Source organism: Stigmatopora argus, chromosome 16 (assembly GCF_051989625.1).
Source record: "Stigmatopora argus isolate UIUO_Sarg chromosome 16, RoL_Sarg_1.0, whole genome shotgun sequence".
Taxonomy (NCBI): domain Eukaryota; kingdom Metazoa; phylum Chordata; class Actinopteri; order Syngnathiformes; family Syngnathidae; genus Stigmatopora; species Stigmatopora argus.
The window spans coordinates 4,893,719-4,914,796 of record NC_135402.1 but is presented as its reverse complement, the minus strand read 5'-3'; the positions used below and the strand labels follow the sequence as shown (position 1 = coordinate 4,914,796).

The window sequence follows — 21,078 nt, the reverse complement described above, 5'->3', positions numbered from 1 at the left end:
TTTTACTTATAATTATGAAAGGCTTTTTTTAAATTGGAAAATTGATAGTTTTACTCACAGTATAGGTTTGCATAAATAATATCTCAATCAGGTTTAATTTCGCTCTCCATTATTGCAACCCTTAACAAAACCAACCAAGTAAAACTGCACCTGAGAAAACCAAGCCTGGCTACTGCTTGAAGGAAATTGTCATCAACATTTACAATCGAATTATTTTACTGATCCAGAATTACAGCAAAATATTCCAAGTTGGTCAACAAGAGAAAATATTCACATCCAAAGATCATCCTTTCCCTTTCAGTCAAATTAAACGGCAATCTTTTCGGCAAAAATACTGACTTTGTAGTTTAAAAGTAACCCGAAATAGCAAAAAAAAACATCCAATGGGAATTTGTGTGTTGTTTTTTTTGCTAAGTAGTAACAGTCCAGTAGTAGAAATGAGCACACATACAAAAACCAGGTCCAGGTCCTTGTGATCCAACAGTAACATCTTCAGAGTTCTCCATGGTCAACTTCATCTTTATGCGGCTCGTTACCTTCAACCTCGGGTTGCTTCATGTTAGCGAATGCCACTTCCTGCTTCAGCTGTTCTATTGGCGGCAAACCTAACGCCAGGTTTCGCATGGCGATGGCGGTCATCAAAAACCTAAGAAAAAGTCAATGCTTACTTGTGTGTCAGAGGCAAAACAGTTTGCCCAAATTTGATTGTAAAGCAGTGAGTTATGTCAAAAATGCTGTGACAATTCATTGATCTGGATCGATTTATTCCGTGCAATCGAATCCAAATCAAATGAATCGTAAAAGAGTCGTTTTTGCTATTGGCTAATGGATATCCAAAGGACGGAAATTAGCGTATTCGCTTACCCTCGTCGTATGGCGTAATATTTCTTGACGGTGAAGCGCTCGAGTCGCTCCAGCACGCTGGCCTCTCTGCGTTTTTTCACCTCTTTGATGCGCCGCTGCCTCTTAAGAAAGAGCCTCAAAATGGGGTCTGTGATGTTGTTATCGTCCGAGTCGCTATCCATCTGGGCGTCGTCGTCGATGGACACGAGAGGCTGCAGCTCGGGGGGAAGGGGCTCTGTTGCTATTGGAGTAAAATGAAAAAATATTAATATAATCAATATTAATATTTTGATTTGAATGTGTGTAAATCAACCTTTCCATAAATTACTGTTGTCGCGAAACTAAAGTTTTCCACTTGATACCGTTAGGGAAAAAATGTTATTGGGGGGCATAAGCGGGATATTTTTGATAAATTTTGATTTAAATGTGTTTAAATCAACCTTTACATAAATTACTGTTGTCACGAAATTAAAGTTTTCCACTTGATACCATTAGGGGGAAAAATGGATACACTGTCAATTTTGGTACTACAAAAAATAAACTCAATTAAGAGGACACATTTTAAATGGTATAATAGTGGATAATGCCACTTGCCTTAAAATGGGTTAAAATCAGTGATTAAAAAAATGCTTCAAAATAGATTGCGGTGTTGTAGTGGCTTTGAAGGTCACCTGTCCCATTGCGAATGCTCTCCTGGAGATCCAGCAGCTTGTTGAAGCTCTGCTGCAGCTCCGACTCGGTGGTGTTGACGTAAACATACATGTAGCAGGATGGCACCTCGGACACGGTGTACACTCTGTGGTAAGCTCCGGCAGGAACCTGCCCCACGACCGACGCTTAATGGCAGGATACTTTCAAATGTAAAGCAATCACGTCTATTTTTTTTTACCTGTATCTTCTCGCCAGCCTCCAGAGAGTAGTTCTTCTTCTCCTCCACGACCTCCACGTTGAGTCTACCCTGCAGCAAGTGGATGCTGGTGTTGCCTAGATCTTCACTCACAAAGTTCTCCAAGTGGAGACCTGCGAGATAACCAACACGTAAGTACAAACGTGTTCGATTACTGCGTTTGGGAGTAATTTGGTCATTAGTGGACCTGGGAAGTCGGCGATGAAGACTATTTCCGTCTGGTTGTCCAAAGTGTTCTCGATCTCCTGGAACTTGGTTCTCCACGGCGAGAGGTCCACCAGCAGGGGCATGAGCCACACGTTGGGTCGGAACGGCGACCAGTCGGCCTTGATGATGTCCACGCGTGGGTCGAAAATCCTTGGAAAATTCAATGAATGCGGAAACAACCAAACAAAACTTTAGGTACACCTCACTTTTCTTTGCCCTACTAAAAAAAAAAAAAAAAAGTAACCTTTGCTGAAAGCGTTCATTGATGGACACCCAGATGTCGAAGTAGATTTGGGGCTCAGAGATGTTGTAGCGAGGCAGGAGGTCACTGAGGCACGTGGCGTACTGTTTTAGCATGTCTCCGTGGTCCTTCCAGCGCCGGCTTTGCGTGAACACCTGTCGCGCACACAGTGTGCATGCATGATGCAAAATATCTGTATTCCGGATTGAAAAAAGGTACATCTCAAAGCAAACCATTAGCTAAAAATCTTATTCCTAAATACAGACACTAGAACTCACCCCTGGGTTGAGGTATCCCACCTCTCCCGTTTGGCCATCCTTGTACGTGATCTTGACGTGCTGGTGGCTCCGGGAGTGAACCATCATGTCCCACGAGTATCCGTACAAGCCGTTGGTCCAGTTGTTGTAACCCTGCCGGACCAATTCAGAGTGACTACAGAATGCTAATAATGCAAATAGGCGTCCGTACCTGAGTGATGAAGTGTGAATACGGCAGAAAGAACTGCTCCAGGATGTAGACCACAGCAAAAATAGTCGCCAGTTTGTGTTTAAATCGGAATTTAGGGGAGCTGGAGGACTGCGGCCGCCTCTGCCGTCCGCTGCTGGGCTCCTCGGGGTAAACGCAGGAAGAGCTAGTCTGGGGTTCCGTCCGTGTGAGTGGCAGGACGCCCCTGAGAAACGCAGGAAAGCGACCAAAGAACTTCCTGGGCCAGTCGGCGTAGCAAAAGAGCGGACTGGTCGCCAGCATGGCGTAAGGGAACATGCCTGTGGGAGGTGACGATCGATCAGGAAGTATGTCTTCATACATAATATGACAACTATCTTCTTTATTTTGGTGATAATGACGATGCCAGATACCAAATCCGATAATTGTGGACAGGACAAACTCACCAATGCTGAAGAGCTGAGAGTTCATGCAGTGAAAGTAGCTCACGAAGACCATGGCGTAAGGCCGTGTGGCGTCGAAAAAGAGCAGGTAGCCAGCACTCAAATCCAGCATGAGGCCACCTCCGTGCACCACCAGCAAACTCACCAACTCCACGGGAAGAATCGCCCTAAAACATTTTTTGGTGATGTCCTTGTGTACACTAAGACTCAAAAAAGGCATAAATTGTTCCTACTTGAAGGGATCAAAAAGCCAGTGGTGCGCCAGGTAGGACATGGAGTAACCCCCCATCCAATCGGCATCCAGCTTCTTCACCCCGGCGATGAAATAGACTATGAATATCTATTAGAGACAATAACATTAGAAAACAAGATTTACGATTCAGGAATGGCTAGAGTACTCAAACCTGCGTCCTTAACAGGGTGTAGTTCCAAAGTGGCACATGAGCGTTTCTGATGGAAGGTCTCCTCAAGCCATCGAGTGACCTAAAAGATAGCAACATGAAGTCATTTTTTTTTCCGTCCAGGTGCTTTTGTTCAAAGCGACTCCTCACCAGTATCGGTTGCCATCCATAAGCGTGAGCTGAAATCCTATTAGGCCGTAGAGGTAGGAGTGGTTATTCCATGCCGTTTTGTCCAGGAAGAAGATGTACCAGTATGTCGTGATGAACATTAGGCAGGAAAGACGGTATAAGCAGCCCAGCATGATACCCAACGCACCTTCAAAAACATACGCATCACTTCAACTTCAAATAGTGTCAACTGCTGAACAAATATTTTATAGCAATTTTTTTACAATGCAAAGTATGGACAACTAAGACAAAGTCCATCTCCAGACCTAAACCATATTAAGCATGCATTTTGCTAGCTAAGGATATTGAAAGCCACATCCATCTTGAGGTTGTCAAACTGTTTATATGTTAATTTGGTGAATGTGACGCTAGCGTAATAACAAATAATAAAAATAAAATGTACTTTTTAGGGGGGTTTACTGTATGAGTGAGTGGAGTTGGAAGGTAACCAATTGCACATGTGCTTTCATGTTTAGCACCCCCCGCAGACAGACCCTAAAGCTACAGACTGTGGGTGTGGAAACTCACCAAGGAACATCACCAGATAAACCAGATACATCCAGTCCATTGGAAGTGGTTTGAGGAAGTTGAAGAGTGGGAAGCGGCACACGGGAGCGCCGTCCAGGTATTTGTAGTCTACATGACTGAGTCCACGTTCTTGTGTGATGTCCACGGCCATGAGCAGACCTGAACTCATACCAGATTGAGATATTAAACACACGGATAGATTCATTTTACACAATAGTTTTTAGATTGACTATTTACCAAACAAGCAGCGGAATATGCCAAGGGATGCAGGGTCCATGGGCTGGTTCAGGAGGGCCACCAGGCTAGACCAGGAGCTCAGGTCCTGCTTTTTGAAACCAAAGATCTGCTCCATCTTACTTTGGGGTTTGGCTTGGTCTTTTTTCTTGGGAGTTGAAACACTTTTTGCAGTTTTTTGCTTTCCATCGGTCCTCACTAAAGCGCCTGCCATTAACAAAATCACAACAATCCCATTTGGATGACTTACAATTGCATTTTACTGCTCGTGGATGAGCTTGTTTTTAAATTAATTCGTGCAAAAGCTAAGGTTTTAACTTTTACATCAAATAGATATTATTCATTCTTAGTTTGTATTAGTTACATATAAAAAAATAAACATAGCCAGGCTAACTAGTTTACCTGCAGTCGCGTCTCTGGACTCCATGTTGAAACAAAACTAGATGTAAGGTTTGGGATCAGGATTTAGAAAAGTCATCCGTCTGCCGTCCTGGTCCAGGTGGAGGTGTCCTGCACGGTGGACTCACCGAGACGGACCAATATACGTGTCACAGTCCCTCGCAGACCCAAACCACAGGCTGACCAGGGGGCGGGGCTTAGGAATGGCGTTTTCAGAGACAATTATCGTCTATTGGCTGTTTCTTCTCTAAGGCCCGCCCATAATGTTATCTTACGTCATATCCTGGCGGAGTAAACTGGAGAGATTTTCGAAGAACGCTTGCAAAAACAAATGTGAATGCATTATTTTAAATCAAATAATGTTAGTTCAACAAATTTCAATTTTTTTAATGTAAATTTTATTTTTTCCAGGTTAACTAAAATTGGTTTAAAGGGTATAACGCCAAATATTGTCTGTATCTGCCCTTTGGACTGTAGACCAGTCTACAAATGTTTACAGAGTGAGTGCATATTTACCTCGTTCTCTCATTTTCTAATAGAGTAATTAAAACACAGGCCTCGTGGATAGTGTGTTGTTAGATGGTTAAAACCCCCATTTCATTGTTTTAGAGAACTTAAAGAATTTAATTGTAACTTAAATTCAGGATGCATACGCCGTTTGGCAATTAGTTAATAGGGCCTGTGCTTTGAAATAGATTTTAATTGTTCAATTTACTGCTGATGTTCTTTCTAAGTCTGTCAACAAACGTCAGGAAAATGACGGCTTTCAAAATCGAGTCTAAATAATAGCCACATTGATAGGGGTTGTCACAACCCAACCCCTTTGTAAATCAGTCTCGAATTCAGCGAGTTATGTGTTCTTATCGTCTTATGTCGCCATAGAAGTCCATTTAAAAATCTGATGCAAGATGGCCGCCACTCGCTCACACTACTAGCTCCACATCTGTCCATAGCTATCGTATGCCAGATATGCTACATTGATCGAACACAAGAGGCGCTAACGAGCCCAGTGGCGTAACGCAACCTGTGTGCGCGTAGGCTACGATAGAAGAAGACGAGAAAAAACACAAAAGCAGTTTCCCAGCATTGTTACTTGACGGCAAACGTCTCCATTTCTATTCGTCCCAAATGTCGGACATCATGTAAATTGTCCATCGGCTTTTGTGAACGCGTAACTTGTGACGGCCGACGCTGTCATCGTTGGAGACGTTGTTTTGTATGGTAATTCGTAAGAGCTAAACCATCCTCATCCGCCTGGGTGAAACAGACAGACGTAGTTTGTTTAGTCCTCAAAGCCCACGTCAAACCTATCCGACTGTCCCTTCCACGTCAAAAGGTAAAGTAACATGTGCGTGCTAAATTAAGCATCATATAGGTTTGCAAATCATGTAAGAGAGCAGTCTTTTAGCTTGCTGTAACATATAATGGTCGCGTTCGGTCCTTTTAGGTTGATAGTGGCCGATGGAATGATGATACCTCAAGGAGTTTTGACACATTACACATATTGTGTCGGTACAGTTTTGACTCTGTGTTGCTCATGCAACAGTTCTAAAATCGTTGCAAGGTAAACTCCAAATAAGATGAAATAGCTTTGAAGTTACAAACTGTAATTCAGCATTCACAAACTGTAATTCAGCATGTGAAATCGTGTTAAGACTTGATGTAATAGCTATTTTTAACCCAAATTATGGTATCCTTATCTTGATGTAATTTTTTTTTCACCCAATTTATGATATCCCTTGTAAAAATTCATATGCTCAATTTGCTAAATTGATTATGACAAGATTTGTTTTTCCTACAATTGTAACGTGTAAATGATAGCAACTTTGTAATAAAATCAGTTAATCAACTTAATCGAATTTTGTTCATCTAAGTGGTCGATTGTACAAAATAGCAGACTAAAAATTCAGACGTCAGTTTAATTCATGTATTTTATCGCCGGTAAAAACAGCAAATTTCACTCTTGAGTGCTCGGCACTGGTAATATTTTGAACTTGTAAAATGTACGCGTCACTGTCATTGGACGCCTGAACTTAGTTCTTGTGGGCTTCCACTCTGTTTTTCCTTCTGTGCAGGAAAAGATGGGGAATATGGGAAGCAGATTTCAGTCCTCTAAGGTACCAGAGGAAAGCGGCGAGAGCAGCAGCCGCAAGCATCATTGCGATTGGAAGAGGAAACGAAACACCCAGTGCGACTGCGAAGATGAGAAGGACGACGACGACGCCGTTCTCGATACGCCGCGGAGGCGAGTCAATGGGCCCAACTTTGTTGAATCCTTTACAAGTTGTACATGCCTTTTAACCGTTGTCGACCTTCTTTCCAAACTCGAATAGGAAGAAACTGAAAAGCACCTCCCATTATATTTATCAAACGTTATTCCTCAATGGAGAAAACAGCGACATTCGCATCAGCGCACTGGGACAAGAATGGAACCTTCATAAGTTGTACCTGTGCCAGGTGAAATAATTTCTGATTTAATGCCAATTTATTGGCTCCCTCATTCCAAAATCCTTGTGACATTTTTTTTCAGACCAGTAAAAATAATGCAAAATGACAAATCCTATTTTTCGTATGGAAGTGAGCCTTGCTGGTAACTCCTCCAAAATTGAACTGTTTACAAAAAATGTTGTCCCACTCAGCCACTTCTGAATCAGACCGATCTTGTGACTAAATCTGATATTCCGAAAATGGTTGTGTTACGATATCATTTATTAGATAGGGTGTTTGAAGCTACTTTTCCTAGATATCACTTGTTTATACAGGGAACAAGATATCTGATATCCCAAATTTCATAACTTGATTTAACCCTGTTGTGTAAATTCAACCTTTTTAATGTCGCTTTCCTCTGAAACCGTGCTGTCTTTTGCTCCCTCTCAGTCAGGGTATTTCTCCAGTATGTTTAGCGGTTCTTGGAAGGAGTCGAATATGATAGAAATCAACCTGGAGATACCCGACCAAAACATTGACATAGAAGGTGAGGAGGCAAGTGAAGTGATTTTTAATTGTTTTTTCTATCAATGACATGTGCTCTTTTCAGCAACTTGTTTTCTTTTGTGTGTATGTTAAGCTCTACACGTAGTTTTTGGATCCTTGTACCGTGACGACGTTCTCATCAAACCCAGCGGCGTTGTCAGCATCCTTGCCGCTGCTTGTATGCTTCAGCTGGTCAGTAAAGGGCGACGCCGGTCGGGGTAAAATCGCACGACTGTGACTGAAATTGTTTCGGCAGGATGGTTTGATCCAGCAGTGCGGCGAGACCATGAAGGAAAACATCAGTTCTAAGACCGTGTGTGGCTACTATGCTTCCTCCTGGATCTACGGCTTGGACTCGGTCATGAAAAAGTCAGTGCTTCTTTTCCTCCGAGTGCTCATTAAGCGACCTTAAGAAAAAATTAAAAGATGGTCGATGAACTCATTTGTTTAGGTGAAGATGGTTTGTCAAATAATGTTCCAATGTTTCCAATCTTGTTGTGTAGTGAAACGACTTCAATAATAAGAGCTATCACAGACAAATTGACCCTTTTCAAAAATGTTTAATCTGTTTTTTTAGGATCAAAACATTGTTAGTTAATTATACATGCATTTCAATTGAGTTTTAAAATTCCTTCTGAAACAGAGACAAAATAAAAGACGAATTTATAGTGAAATTTCCCTCACTCCTAATGTCTTTCTGCAGATGTCTGGAATGGCTTCTAAACAACCTCATGACACACCAAAATGTGGAGTTGATGAAAGAAATTGGGTAAGGATGTGGAGTGGAATGCTTAATTCTCACAAATGACCAAAACATGTCAAGAAAATCTGTTTGATAGATTGCAATGGCACACCACTTGAACCTTTTCTTTCTCTTTTAGAACAGAGATGATGGAACAGCTCGTCCAGTCATCCGACCTCTTTGTCATGCAAGTAGAGATGGACGTCTACACTGCTCTAAAGAAGGTATATTATTATTGTCATGCTTCACCGACTTGGTTATTTTTACGACCATTCTAACCCAAAAGTCTTAGTTGTCTAACTCTAGCAGTGAATGACATAATGACTTCTGGTTTGGTCTCTCCGTCAGTGGATGTTCCTCCAGCTCGACCCCATGTGGGACGGACCCATAAAGCAACTTCTTTCCGACGCCGACGCCTGGCTGTGCAAGCGGAGGACGGGTATTGCTTGTTTTCTTTTTTTTTTCTTTTAAATCACTATTTTTTTTCTTTTTGCTGTATATTTTCATGACTTTTTGTGATTTCCAGACCTGTGTGAGAGGGAGCCTTTCCTAAGCACAGAGGAAGGTGCACCCTTTGCCCGCGTCTTTAAACACGTGCGCCTCCAATTTATCGTCAACGACCTCGCTTCCGCACGCATTTTGGAGCGGGACAACATTTTACCTGCTGGTACGTGTTCATTTAATTTTTTGTATTTTATTTTTTAGATGTACCAAGGTATAATGCAAAAGCTATATTTTTATTTGCTCTTCCAGACTGGTTGTCAGCAGTATACAAAACACAGTGGTTCGCCATGTTGCGGACAGAATTTGACAATGATAATGGGTAAGAAGATAATTTGATGACAACTAACTTATTCAACCTAAGTTCAATATATAGTCAATGAATTATTAATGCTGGTGAATATTAGGCCACAGGAAGCCAACAAAGAGGAATTCGAGTTGAACAGCATGAGATGTGGCAGAAGACTGACCAAAGATGGAGATGTGAGTGAGACGTTACTGCGTTTTCTATGTATGAAAGATTGAGTACTATTTTTTTTCATCTTTTTTTTGCCTCCCAAAAATGTAGCAAACAATTAATTTTTCATCAGATTATCCCATGAGACTTGTGTTTCTTTATGGTATTTATTACTTTGAATTAGGGGGCACACAGCACAAATAGGAGGAGAAAAATATGATTCAAATGTACTTTTGTTCAACATTTAATTATTTTTAAAAACCTTTTTACAGTAATTTTATTTTTTGCGTCATTTCGCCCAACACCGGTATAAATTGTTTAAATTTTTGTAATTCTCAGTACTGTTGGCGATGGACAGGTTTCAACTTTGGTTTTGATCTGCTTGTGACATACACCAACCGCTTCATCATCTTTAAAAGGAATACACTAAGTCAGCCATGTGGGGGCGCTGTGAGCCTGCAACCACGGCGACATTTGGCGTACAGGTGAGATGGGGAAACACCTTCACTTCCCGTTGCAGGCGTGGTTGACCTTCTTTTGTGTGCTTAGGGGCTGGATATTCGGTCCTAAAAAAATGATTTGCATTTTTATTTTGCTCGTTTAGGTTACGCTTGGCCTCTTTTGACAATCTTGGCAAGCTGATGTGTAGCCGTTCTACCGGTTATCAGCTTCTCACACTTGAGAAGGACCAGGTAAGTAAGCGGGATCCATCCTCCTCAAGGAAAATGGCGTTTAACTCATACCCTCTTTTTAGGAGTATGTGGTCATGAACCTCGACAGCCGCCTGCTATCCTTCCCACTCTACGTTTGCTGCAACTTCATGTACACGTCGCCGTACGTGGACCAGCGCCACGAGGCGTCGGAGCAAGAGGGAAGCACCCGCTGTATTTCTTGATCCAGGCCCGATAGATGCCACCCGTTCCTGTGGTAACGTTGGCACTTTTCGTACACGCCACAGGCACTTTTCATCTTGGCATTTCTGGAATGATGCCTTTTTTTGTATGTCTTTGGGTAAAATAGTTTCACTACAAGAGCTCTTTTCATCAGATAAAATGAACTGTGTATTGACGATTAGGCAGTAATGGAAATAATGTACACATGCACAGTTTGTTTTCACCTGGTAATTACATTTCGAATGTCGAGAAAAAGTATACATGAATCACTCAGTCATTTAAAGATGCGCTCCACATGGTTTAAGGCTCACTCCCACTGTAAAATACTTATTTTTTTGAACACTCGTCTTTTTTTCTACAGGGTTTTCACATTTTACTGCCTCTGTATTTAGATCAGTTCATCACCTGCTGATTGAGATTGCCTCATATCAGGAGAGAAGTTATACAAGTTAAGCTGTCAGTCACTAATGCTTAAGAGGCATTCCTTACATTTTTGTCATGCCTCTTATTTATATTTTTAACTTTTTTTAAACTATGTATACATCTTGTTTTTTTGCCAATAAATCTGCCCGATGATATGGGCTGTGGTGCTATCGTAATTTGAACCATGTGGTTGACGTGTTCTGGCTCAGATCGCTTCTTCCACTCGCACTCTGAGCGAGCACAGTACAAGGAGTGAGGTAGTGAGGTCGGTTGTCTCAGTGGGGAATCGAGTCCAGGTTCTCTTGGATCCTACGGGTCATGCTGGGGATCAGGTTCATGTGGTCGTCCACGCAACTGCCTACGCATCGTTCCATCAGAGAGCGGACCGCCGGTTCCTTGGCGCCAGAATCAAACAGATCCTTCGCCTTGTCGTTACAGTGCATTGTGCATCTGCCCAGACGGTCCTGTACAGAGGATGGGTTTATTTTGAAACCTCAACTGTTTGGAATACCCCCAAAACTTGTCAACGATGACAGACGTTCACTTGACTGAATGCAATGACATTGGCTAAAGCCTGTGCTAGATCAATGTATGAAAATAAATTCAAACCACGCCTCCTTACCTGGAATTTCTCCAACTCGGAAGTGACGAGGCCCTGGGCTTTGGCCAAAGGAGCATGACACCTGTCGATGCACTGATGCACCTGAACCATCGAGTCCGTGGATCGATCACAGCAATCGGCACTGCACTTGAACATGCGAGCCTGCCAAAACGATTTCGCCACGTTTGGAATTGTCCACACACAACCCAGTACACATGTTCAGAAGCTTTACCTGCATTTTTCGGATGTGATCCCGTTCCAGGCTTTGGACCATTTCTTCCACTACAGCCTGAACGCGTGCTTGTTGAGCTTCTGCCATGTTTATCTGGTCAGATTTCTTGTATTTAACGCAAATTTGTTAAATAATGCAGAGCAGACGTCTAAAACAATAAGGCAGGCACAAATTAGACTTGATTTACAATTAAATTGAATGCTAAGGTCACCTCCTTTCAGGCATGCTTTCAGACGAGTAGACCGGTGCATCACTTCCGGGTAATTTCTGCAAACTTTTTATTTTTATCTTTTTGGCACTACATATGTTCTTAGTTTTTTTCCTCATTTAAATCATTACAAAATCGGGCAAACGTAACTATTATATTTTTCTTAACACTTTGGGGAAAATAGCGACAAGTTGTATTTTCAGGATACACTAGTTTAGATGGATAGTGGGCTTCAAAATAAAGGACATCCAAGATTTCAAGAAAATTACAAGCTTAAAACAAGCATTTTGCATACCTTTGTGAATATAAATAGAAGTGTAATATTTAATTACAGGTATAGAAAATGCATACTCTAACTATATTCACCTGCTAATACATGTTGAGGTTTGGACTGCTTTTATTTTGAATCAAGAATCAATACACGGAAATATGTTCAGGAAATTGGCTATCTATGTTCATACAACGCTCCCTTTAGGTCTTTCCTATGTTGTCGGTGACATATGTCAACAACACTAAAACGGAAATCTGCACACGTTTCACATATAACGTTGTGCAATCACAAAACTGGTAAGAAAAGTTGTAAAATCTTCTGTATACATAGCACATGCTTTGATGTTAATGAAAAAGTTATTTTTCGTAAAAATCGGTGCGGTAACTACCCAGATATCATTTTTTTCCAATGTCAGTAGATTGATGTTGCCCCCTACTAACATGGCCGCCATTAAATCATGTTGCTAAATCAGGTTGTTAATTGGCACTAAGTCGTATCTAGCTGTCTGTTTATGTATCTGTGATGTTTAGTCTGTTAGATATCCTGTCTATGTGGAATCAAGACACCGGGTGTGTGTAATTTGTTATTTTCTCCCGGCGTTGGTACAGGTCAGATCACCTTTATTATTTTGATTAGTTATCATATTAGTTATTTTGAAGTGAAATCTTAAGGACAAATGCGGACATGTTGCTGAAGATACATAGAGTCGTTTTAAGTATTTTCTCTTGAAATCGATTGACTTGATTCCGAAGAAAACATACAGGGAGTGTGACGATATGGAGTTGAGCACGCTTCATCTAAATTGCCTCGATCAGTTCAACTAGGTTAGCCTTAGCCAACAACGGATAAGGCACTTGAGTCACCGACTTAATGTTGTTTTAGATGTCCCTGGATCAATAGAAGATCACCATGAAAGTTGAGACCTGGAGAGCCTTATTCCTTTTGGGACTTTGTTACAACATCAGGAGGAGTTTGGCCTCTCCGGATATCCCCGAACCACCTACCAACATAGGTGAGAAGCAATTACAAAATAGTTTTTTTTCCCTTTTTCATTTGACCTAGACCTTATTTAACCCAAAATTGTCCCAATAATTTGACATCTCAACATCTAAACAGATATATGATAAATTGTATCATAAATAGTAACCACTGTCCTCCAAAAAAAAAGGACTAGGGTCATAATTTGCACAATTCAGATCATGATCTGCGAGTTCTGGACTTATGCCTAACCAACATTCCCATAACTGCAAACACCCATTCCCATTAAAATGCTGTACATTTGCGATCAATAACCAGATCGACTCAAACCACTTCACACCCCAGCCCTGGATTCTAGACCACACTGTGCATGGGGTCGATAAAGTTTGCCATTTGTCATTTCCAGCCGTGGTGGGAGGCGGCATCAGCGGCGCCGCCGTGGCGTTCTTCCTGAGGCAGGAGTTCGGAGCCGCGGTCAAGATCGACGTGTTCGAACCCGGCGATGTCGGCGGGCGACTGGCGACGGTGAAGATAGCCGACCAGGAATATGAGACTGGAGGCATGGCCATCCATCCCCTCAATCTCCACATGAAGCATTTTGTTGACAAACTAGGTAAGGGCGCCATTTACACATCAAGCTAGGTCAACAAGTTTGAAATAGAAAAGTTGAAATTATAATGGAATCATTATAATTCTTCAGGCATCCCCACACGACAGGACGTCCCGTCAAAAAAGGCGATCTTCGACGGCGGCGAGCTCACTTTCGAAGAGAGCGACTGGTTTATCGTAAACTTCTTGCGCATGTTGTGGCGCTACGGCCTCAACTATCTCTTCATGCAGATGTGGGTGGAGAGTGTTATGGATAAATTTATGAGGTGAGGAATTTTTTTCAAATGTACTTTTAGGTACAAAAATGCACTCACAGTCGCATTTTCGGGGGGTCAATTTATGAGTTTTGCACTGATACCGTATCATAACAATACCCAACCAAGAACAATCTTGACAATCTTAATATCTGAAAATTTAAATATGAAAACTCGAGTGCAATCACATTTGTAAATGAATGGCTTCTGGATTTTGAAATGTATATTAACCAATCTACTGTGATAAAACAACAAAATTGCAATAACTACATTAACTATCAAAGTGTTCAGCATTCCCTTTAAAGATATCTGGCGTCATCTAGCGTTGTGAATAGGTATAATGGTTAGATCCCAGTTTAAGATGATTGACACTTTTCAGTCTCATTTCAATGCAAAAAAACACCGTCTTATAGTCGGGCCAATCCGCTAATAGTTTCCTCCGGCAGGATCTACCAGTACCAGCAATACGGCTACTCCTTCACCAGCGTGGAGAAGCTTCTGCACGCCATGGGCGGGGATGATTTCCTCAGCCTGATGAACCGCACGTTGGAGGAAACCATGAGAGCCGAAGGATTCCCACAAATCTTCCTCAACCACGTGGCGGCGCCCCTCACGCGACTCACTTACGGCCAAAGCGTCCGCATCAATGGACTGGCAGGTATCTGAGTTGAATTTTCCCCCAATTTTTTTTGCCTTATTTTAATCAATCAAACATTCGCAGGGGCTCTGTCGCTAACGGGCGCCGACTCGGGCCATTGGGCGGTGGATGGCGGCAACAAGAGAGTTTGCTCCGGGCTCCTTTACCACAGCAAGAGCGAAGTCATTCAAGCCACAGTGACCAACGTTGCCTTTAAAGTCCGACCCTCGAAGAAAGGTAGACTTCAGTTTTTTTTTTTTTTTTTTCATGAGAAACCAGGGTAATTGACGTCAACTTTACCGTTAGCTTATTGGAGAGTTGATTTAAACATCAGCCATTTTTACGTTGGTGGCACCGTAATTTTGTCAATTTTAGGAAACATATGAAGCAACTTCCCACTGTTCATTTGGCTTTCATTTTATTTCTATAGTGAACATTAATTGCCATTGATGGCACAATTCATTTTCATTCTTTCGCCCCTCCCAGCAAAATAGATTGGTCGTCTAGTGCTGTCAATGGCATTTAAAGATGAGCATTACACCCTTTAATTGACTTTTTGGTCATATAAAAAAATGGAATACATGCAGAGCTGGGCGATATGACAAAAATGTTTATCATGATAAAAAAAGATCAATCTATCGATAAATATCACGATAACTAAATTCTTTTTTGCAATGTTATTGTCCTTTTGCGTTCATCCTCTGTGTTAGCCTCCATTGCTAACATGCTAAAAAACATGTTATCTTATCATCCCTTTCTTCTCCTTAGCGTTGGTATGGAACTAGCGTTCATCTTGCAACAGCGCCCCGTTCTCTGTGGTGGTCGTGTGGTTTAATTGCAGTTTAAAATTATCGATTTTTTTTTTCTTCTCAAAAGTTTTTAATATTATCGTTGACATAAATTATTTCCTGATAATTATCGTTAGCATTTTGTGTGCATGATGGTATTTTTTAAAATTCTAACAAAAATCCATTCATATAATGTTCATGAAAATTTTAATTAATGAACTTCACCCAGTCCTATCAGTTTAATCGTCTTTGGCGGGCAAGAAGGAGTTAAAAATCAACATCTTACATATGATGAAGAATTGAAATGTCCCTTCTTGTTTGCAGGCCTCTCCACTAGCTTCTACGAGGTCAACTACCAAGGAAAAACCGGCTCAGGGCACGGCACGTACGACATGGTCTTCATAGCGACCCCGCTTCACCAGGGCAAGTCCGACATCGCCTTCTCGGGCCTCCCCCCCACGACGGCGCCGCCGTTCCCCGGCATTTACCACCGGGTCTTCTCGGTTCTGGTCCACGGCGTGCTCAACACCTCCTACCTGGGAGTCGGCGGGCCCGCTTCGGAGTTCACGGCGTCCGAGATCCTCACCGTGGACTCCCAAGACGACCTCCTGTACAGTCTGACCTCGGTGGACCCGGTCCGCATCCCGCCCGGCTACCGCCGACCCCCGGCGAGCGGCGCCAAAGTGTGGAAGGTGGTCTCTCCCCGGGCCCTGAGCCGCGACGACCTGGCCCGCGTCTTCCTCTCCTGGGACTCGGTCTCGCAGACCCCGTGGTTGGCGTACCCGTCGTACCGTCCCCCGCGACGGCAGATCCCGCCCTTTATCCTGCACCGGCGCCTCTACTACCTGAGCGCCGCCGAGTGGGCGGCCAGCTCCATGGAGATGAGCGCCATCTCGGCCAGGAACGCCGCCCTGCTGGCGCACCACCGCTGGTACGAGCAGACGGGGAGGATCGACCAGGAGGACCTGCACGTGCGATTGCGCGGAGAACTCTGAAGCGCCCGTCAAAGATCAGGTATTTTGGGCGATCGGGGCTCCTGCTTTTATTTTGGTGGGGAAATTATTTTTAACAACTGATTTGCCCAAAAGATGTTTTTTAAGGGCTTCTGCAGAATTGCGTTCTATTAACGAAGTTTGGACACTGTCAAATTATTTCTTGCCGCATTAATAACATTTGCTAGCATGCTAGCTAGCTAGCTAGCGAGATTTGAGTACCAAATTCATCAAGTTGTATTTGAATTTTTTGGTTTGCGCGCACAGGGATTTATTCTCCTAGAAACACTAAGCATTGACGATGTTTGCACTATACATTGCAGTCGTATTACACTGGGGAACAATTTGAAAAAAAATGATATTGAGTTAGATTTTTGTTGGTTAAAACTAAAAGTTAGGTTGATTCCAAATGAATAGCCTAGTAGCTTTAAAACACAGTAGTGTTAAATCCAAGTGGCGTTGATGCATGTTTGCTCGCTAGTAACGAGTTCAGGAATAAAATCCCATAGAGATGTTCTTAATTGTCCAATCCAAAATCCAAGCATAATTCTTTTCAAATGAAGTTGGAACTGCAACCACTTTGGGGATTCCGTCAAACACGTTTTTGTCGGCTTCCCATCGCCTCACTTTCTTTAGAAATGATTTTATGACCTTGTTGGTGAGGTCGAGGCGGAAGCAGTCTCCCCTTTTCTCGGTAGGCGTAACCACTTCGAGGAATTATAATGAATCACTAGAAGCCACAAAGCGAAAGCATACTTTGTCACACACCTTTCCTTCATTTATTGCCAACAATTTAAGACACTATCGTCTTTTCTCTTGTAACTCTCACCTAGGTACGACCACTCCATGTTATGCATTTAGTCATTGAGATTTTTCCTTTAAAATGATAATCATGTATTTGGGAGGGGTTTTGTTTACATTGCTATACTACTGTGAGCCATTTCAAGTATTTTTCCTGACAATTAGAATATCTAGGCGGAAGCTAATAATTGGTCTCAATTGGCTTTCATTTTGTATATCACTATACTTGGTTTTAAACATGCTTTGCTGTTTGTTGTTGACCTGAACTGACTACTAAGGATTTTTTTAAAGCAAATGATGCCTGGAATAACTATGCTGGTTTTAATTAGAATTCTGCTGCAGGGATCATCACCACTAGGGAGAGATTTATTTTTTCTGGTGTGGTGATTGTATATGTGCCATATAGTAGCCCTTTTTCTTTAAAAATCCAAACCTTTCAAAAGTTGACAAATTTAACCCTTTTTTTTTAATATTCAAACACTTTTTACTGTACACTTTAGACCTTTAAATCCTATATATGGGAAAGAACTTTTTGGTCATTCAAAAAACCTTAATTGCTAATATAGAAGAAACTTTGTAAAATTGATATAGTATTTTTGTTACTTTATTTGTATGAATGCATATGTTGATCAAATTTTAGTGAAATTTAAATACGTCAGTAATACTGTAAAGGTTTAAAAAACATTTTTTTAACTCATTGCAGGCCATTGATGGAATTTAATTCATTTAAACTGAACTTTTTGGTCATTCAAAAAAACCTTAATTGCTAATATAGAAGAAACTTTGTAAAATTGTTATAGTATTTTTGTTACTTAATTTATATGAATGCATATGTTAATCAAATTTTAGTGAAATTTAAATAAGTCAGTAATACTGTAAAGGTTTAAAAAAAACTTTTTTTGACTCATTGCAGGCCATTGATGGAATTTAATTCATTTAAACTAAAAGGGCTGAGGACAAACGGTCAAATTTTGGCGTCACTCATGGCACTAGATGTCCAATTTATTTTGACCGCCGGGGCTAACGGCAGCAAATGAGTTAAACGAGTGATTAAGTGCATAAAAGGGTTAAAAGAGAACCATTTGTCAAGCACTTTCAAAGGGGAGAAGTGTACACTCTAGTTTTTCAAAAGCAAAATAAACAGTCTTTAATTGTCAATGCTGAGTTTTTTGTTTTTTTAGGGGGGGTCTTTGAGCTCCCTCCCCTAAATAAAGGCCCATGTGATGGAAGAGCAAACAATGGGTGTCCATTGAGGCCCCCGAATAAGGAGCAGTTTGTTATGCCAATGTGACTCAGGTAGAACAATGGTACCAGAATCCAAGTGGGACATGTGACGGCCCACCCACGGCAGGACATAAAGAGCTCCCGTGCCGTTTTGGCCACACAAGTGTAGGCAAGATGAAGTTTCTAGTCGGGATTTTTGCCGTCCTCGTGGCGTCGGCTCTTCGCTCCGGTGAGATTTTCATTCACTTCTTTATTCTCAATTGAACTTGGCATTCGTCTGAATCCATCTGTCTTGTCTCCTAGCTTCCTCGGCGTCGCTGCAAACGGCCGAAAAGGAAGAAAAGACTGAATATGGTGAGCAGTTGTTAGAACAACAACAACAAAAAATCATTAATACAGTTTTTTCTTTTACAGATGGTCTGACAGAACTGCAGAAAACAGGTAATTTATCCAAATAATGAAACTACATTCTTTTTATATCCAATTATTTTGTCGTAAAATTCTCATCGGCCAAGTTTTTTCATCACGTCATTGAATCAAGGATATTCTTAGTCTCTACTAAAATATAATAAACTCTATGCTGGCTAAAAGTAGTGTTACAAGTGCATTAGGACTTGATTTCCTGACGGTATTAGACCTCAGAACTGATGGGACAGAAATTGACTGGTATGGCTTATTACTACATGATATTCTACATATTCTATTCTATTATGATTTTGTTTGCACGGCGGTGTGATCATGAATACCGTATTTTCACGACTATAAGGTGCACCGCATTATAAGGCGCACCCTCAATGAATGACACATTTTATTTTTTCCATATATAAGGCGCAATGGATTATAAGGCGCCCTGTCTATTTTGGAGAAAATGTAAGACTTTTAAGTGCGCCTTATAGTCGTCAAAATACGGTAATCGCCATTAAAATTTGGAATTGTTGGGCAGCCCTTGTGCTAATGTAAAAATATGAAAAAAAATGGCAATTGAGTTAAATGTATTAACCGTCGTGTATATTATGTCGTGTTAATGCTGGTTTGTATGACTGTCTGTCCGTCTGGGCCCAGATCAGCTGGAGTTCGAGGCCGCTCAGAAGGACGAAGCCGTTCAGATAAACGGTACCTTTTTATTGTGTGCTTTTCTATATAACACGCACTGCAATGTCACTTGTAAGAAAATGCGTTGAACTAAAGTTACTTTCGTTTTCTAGTTGAGGACCCACGCTACCTTGGTGAGTGGACCCTTGAAAAATCATTTAAATTTACAGCGGAAGGATGAAAAGATCTATTGACCGAATTGGTGTGATCATGTGATTTTTTTATTTTTTATTTTCCCACAGTGAAGGTGAAGAGCGAGGATTCAGCCAGTGAGGAATCAGGTAAACTCAATCTCAACAAAAACTAGATATTTGACTTAGGTTAGCTATAACATGACATAACAAAGACCCCTGTGTGTTTGTTTTTCTTCCCCGCAGAGGAAGTGCAAGTGGAGCTATTAAATGACGCAGAAGGTGAGAGCAACACGTGTGGAGTTTTCCTCCATGACATAACACGTCCCACAATCCCCCCCGCAGAAGGAGGCCCGAGCTCTTCGGACGCAGCGGCCGCCGAGAAGGGTGAGCGCGCCGCCCACCCGTAGGTGGCGACCTGGCCCGTTTTGTGGCATTTTCCCAGCGCCCGTGTGGAATTTCACGCGGCCTTGCTGTGTTTTGGCGCAGGTGCAACGTGTCAGTCCGCGGAGGTGATGGTGGCAGATGGTGAGAGTGGAAGATCCAATTTTATTATGATGAAAAATGATGGTGGAAGAGAGATGATTTAATGCTTTGTGTCTTTTTGGCCTTTTTAGAACGGCAGCAAGAGTCATCAACGACACAGCCAGGCAGCACTTTAAGTAAGCAAAAGTGCAAATAATATCATTTATTGACAAAAATTGTGATAATTTTTTTCTCCCAATGACAAAATGCACCTTTTTTCGATGAATTCATTGTTTATTTAACAGGGCATTCTGTTGAAAATGTAAAACTTAAGACTATAGCCAAATATACAGTACGATTTAACATAATCACAGCTAATCATAACATGTTGTGCTTTAATAATAATAATTTAACAAAAATCCTGTAGATGGCATTGTGTGTACTACATTTTACTTGAGCTAATCTTGTGTCCTTTTGCCTGTTTACACAGAAGATGACCGCAAGCATTCGACCAAGGAACAAGGTATGTAATCACATTGTTTACATACACACACTCTGTGCCGCCCATTCGCTATCAATGACTCCAAAATGTCAGCATAGCTTAGCTTGTTCCAGGCTATTTTTACAGCCTGTCACATTTTAAATCACCCTTGCACTAAACACTAAAATACACCATTAGGAGTAAATTTACTTGTCCCATGAACCCTTGAAAATATGTTTAAAATGCCCAAATATGTCAGTCCCTAAACTGGAAAACAATCTCACTTTGGCAAAATTCAGATTTTATTATATTATACCCACATCAAGTACTTGGATACTCAACCTTTTCATGTACATATGACTGTTTTTACCCCCTGTTAACTGTTGTTATATTGTTATTTATTTTCCCCATGCAAACCATTTAGACTAAATATCCCCTTACATAATATGGGATCTTTAAGTGGCAATGTGTGACGATCTGTCCACTGTCCCGGAAAGAGTTAAATGGCAA

At 41.5% G+C, this 21,078-nt stretch overlaps 4 protein-coding genes across 12 annotated transcripts; 2 read left to right on the top strand and 2 right to left on the bottom strand.

Moving 5' to 3' along the window:
* Positions 1–76: 76 nt before the first annotated feature.
* Positions 77–5,009, bottom strand: ggcx (gamma-glutamyl carboxylase). Its single transcript, XM_077622196.1, has 15 exons — positions 4,819–5,009; positions 4,420–4,623; positions 4,183–4,341; positions 3,637–3,802; positions 3,490–3,568; positions 3,319–3,425; positions 3,089–3,252; positions 2,667–2,962; positions 2,477–2,608; positions 2,202–2,353; positions 1,938–2,107; positions 1,733–1,863; positions 1,515–1,662; positions 865–1,084; positions 77–646 (listed from the first exon to the last, which is right to left on the bottom strand). The coding sequence occupies exons 1-15, from the start codon at positions 4,841–4,843 to the stop codon at positions 493–495; spliced, it is 2,307 nt and encodes a 768-aa protein (XP_077478322.1). The 5' UTR covers positions 4,844–5,009; the 3' UTR covers positions 77–492.
* gmcl1 (germ cell-less, spermatogenesis associated) lies at positions 125–10,980 on the top strand. 5 transcript variants are annotated; one of them, XM_077622202.1, is made up of 17 exons: positions 125–1,881; positions 1,983–2,152; positions 4,131–4,279; positions 6,891–7,060; positions 7,149–7,272; positions 7,693–7,789; positions 7,883–7,980; positions 8,045–8,157; positions 8,492–8,557; positions 8,670–8,754; positions 8,879–8,969; positions 9,057–9,197; positions 9,284–9,353; positions 9,439–9,514; positions 9,828–9,973; positions 10,093–10,180; positions 10,243–10,980. In XM_077622202.1, the coding sequence occupies exons 4-17, from the start codon at positions 6,897–6,899 to the stop codon at positions 10,381–10,383; spliced, it is 1,500 nt and encodes a 499-aa protein (XP_077478328.1). In that variant the 5' UTR covers positions 125–1,881; positions 1,983–2,152; positions 4,131–4,279; positions 6,891–6,896; the 3' UTR covers positions 10,384–10,980. The 5 variants fall into 5 exon arrangements, with proteins under 5 accessions (XP_077478328.1, XP_077478329.1, XP_077478332.1 ...); XM_077622206.1 differs by lacking the exons at positions 125–1,881; positions 1,983–2,152; positions 4,131–4,279 and adding an exon at positions 5,806–6,151 and having other exon boundaries at positions 10,243–10,415; positions 10,743–10,980; XM_077622203.1 differs by lacking the exons at positions 125–1,881; positions 1,983–2,152; positions 4,131–4,279 and adding an exon at positions 5,131–5,315.
* On the bottom strand, positions 10,867–11,906 carry fam136a (family with sequence similarity 136 member A). The gene is made up of 3 exons (XM_077622208.1): positions 11,638–11,906; positions 11,427–11,567; positions 10,867–11,268 (listed from the first exon to the last, which is right to left on the bottom strand). The coding sequence occupies exons 1-3, from the start codon at positions 11,722–11,724 to the stop codon at positions 11,080–11,082; spliced, it is 417 nt and encodes a 138-aa protein (XP_077478334.1). The 5' UTR covers positions 11,725–11,906; the 3' UTR covers positions 10,867–11,079.
* On the top strand, positions 11,561–19,904 carry pcyox1 (prenylcysteine oxidase 1). Of its 5 annotated transcripts, none has more exons than XR_013305442.1 (14): positions 11,561–11,897; positions 12,999–13,128; positions 13,501–13,707; positions 13,795–13,969; positions 14,404–14,615; positions 14,679–14,831; positions 15,707–16,396; positions 18,472–18,628; positions 18,703–18,753; positions 18,814–18,840; positions 19,467–19,512; positions 19,605–19,625; positions 19,734–19,772; positions 19,869–19,904. XR_013305442.1 is itself a non-coding variant. In XM_077622199.1 (7 exons), the coding sequence occupies exons 2-7, from the start codon at positions 13,026–13,028 to the stop codon at positions 16,375–16,377; spliced, it is 1,521 nt and encodes a 506-aa protein (XP_077478325.1). In that variant the 5' UTR covers positions 12,282–12,412; positions 12,999–13,025; the 3' UTR covers positions 16,378–18,333. The 5 variants fall into 5 exon arrangements, 1 of the variants encoding a protein (XP_077478325.1); XR_013305440.1 differs by lacking the exon at positions 11,561–11,897 and adding an exon at positions 12,282–12,412; XR_013305441.1 differs by lacking the exon at positions 11,561–11,897 and adding an exon at positions 12,607–12,724.
* Positions 19,905–21,078: the final 1,174 nt, after the last annotated feature.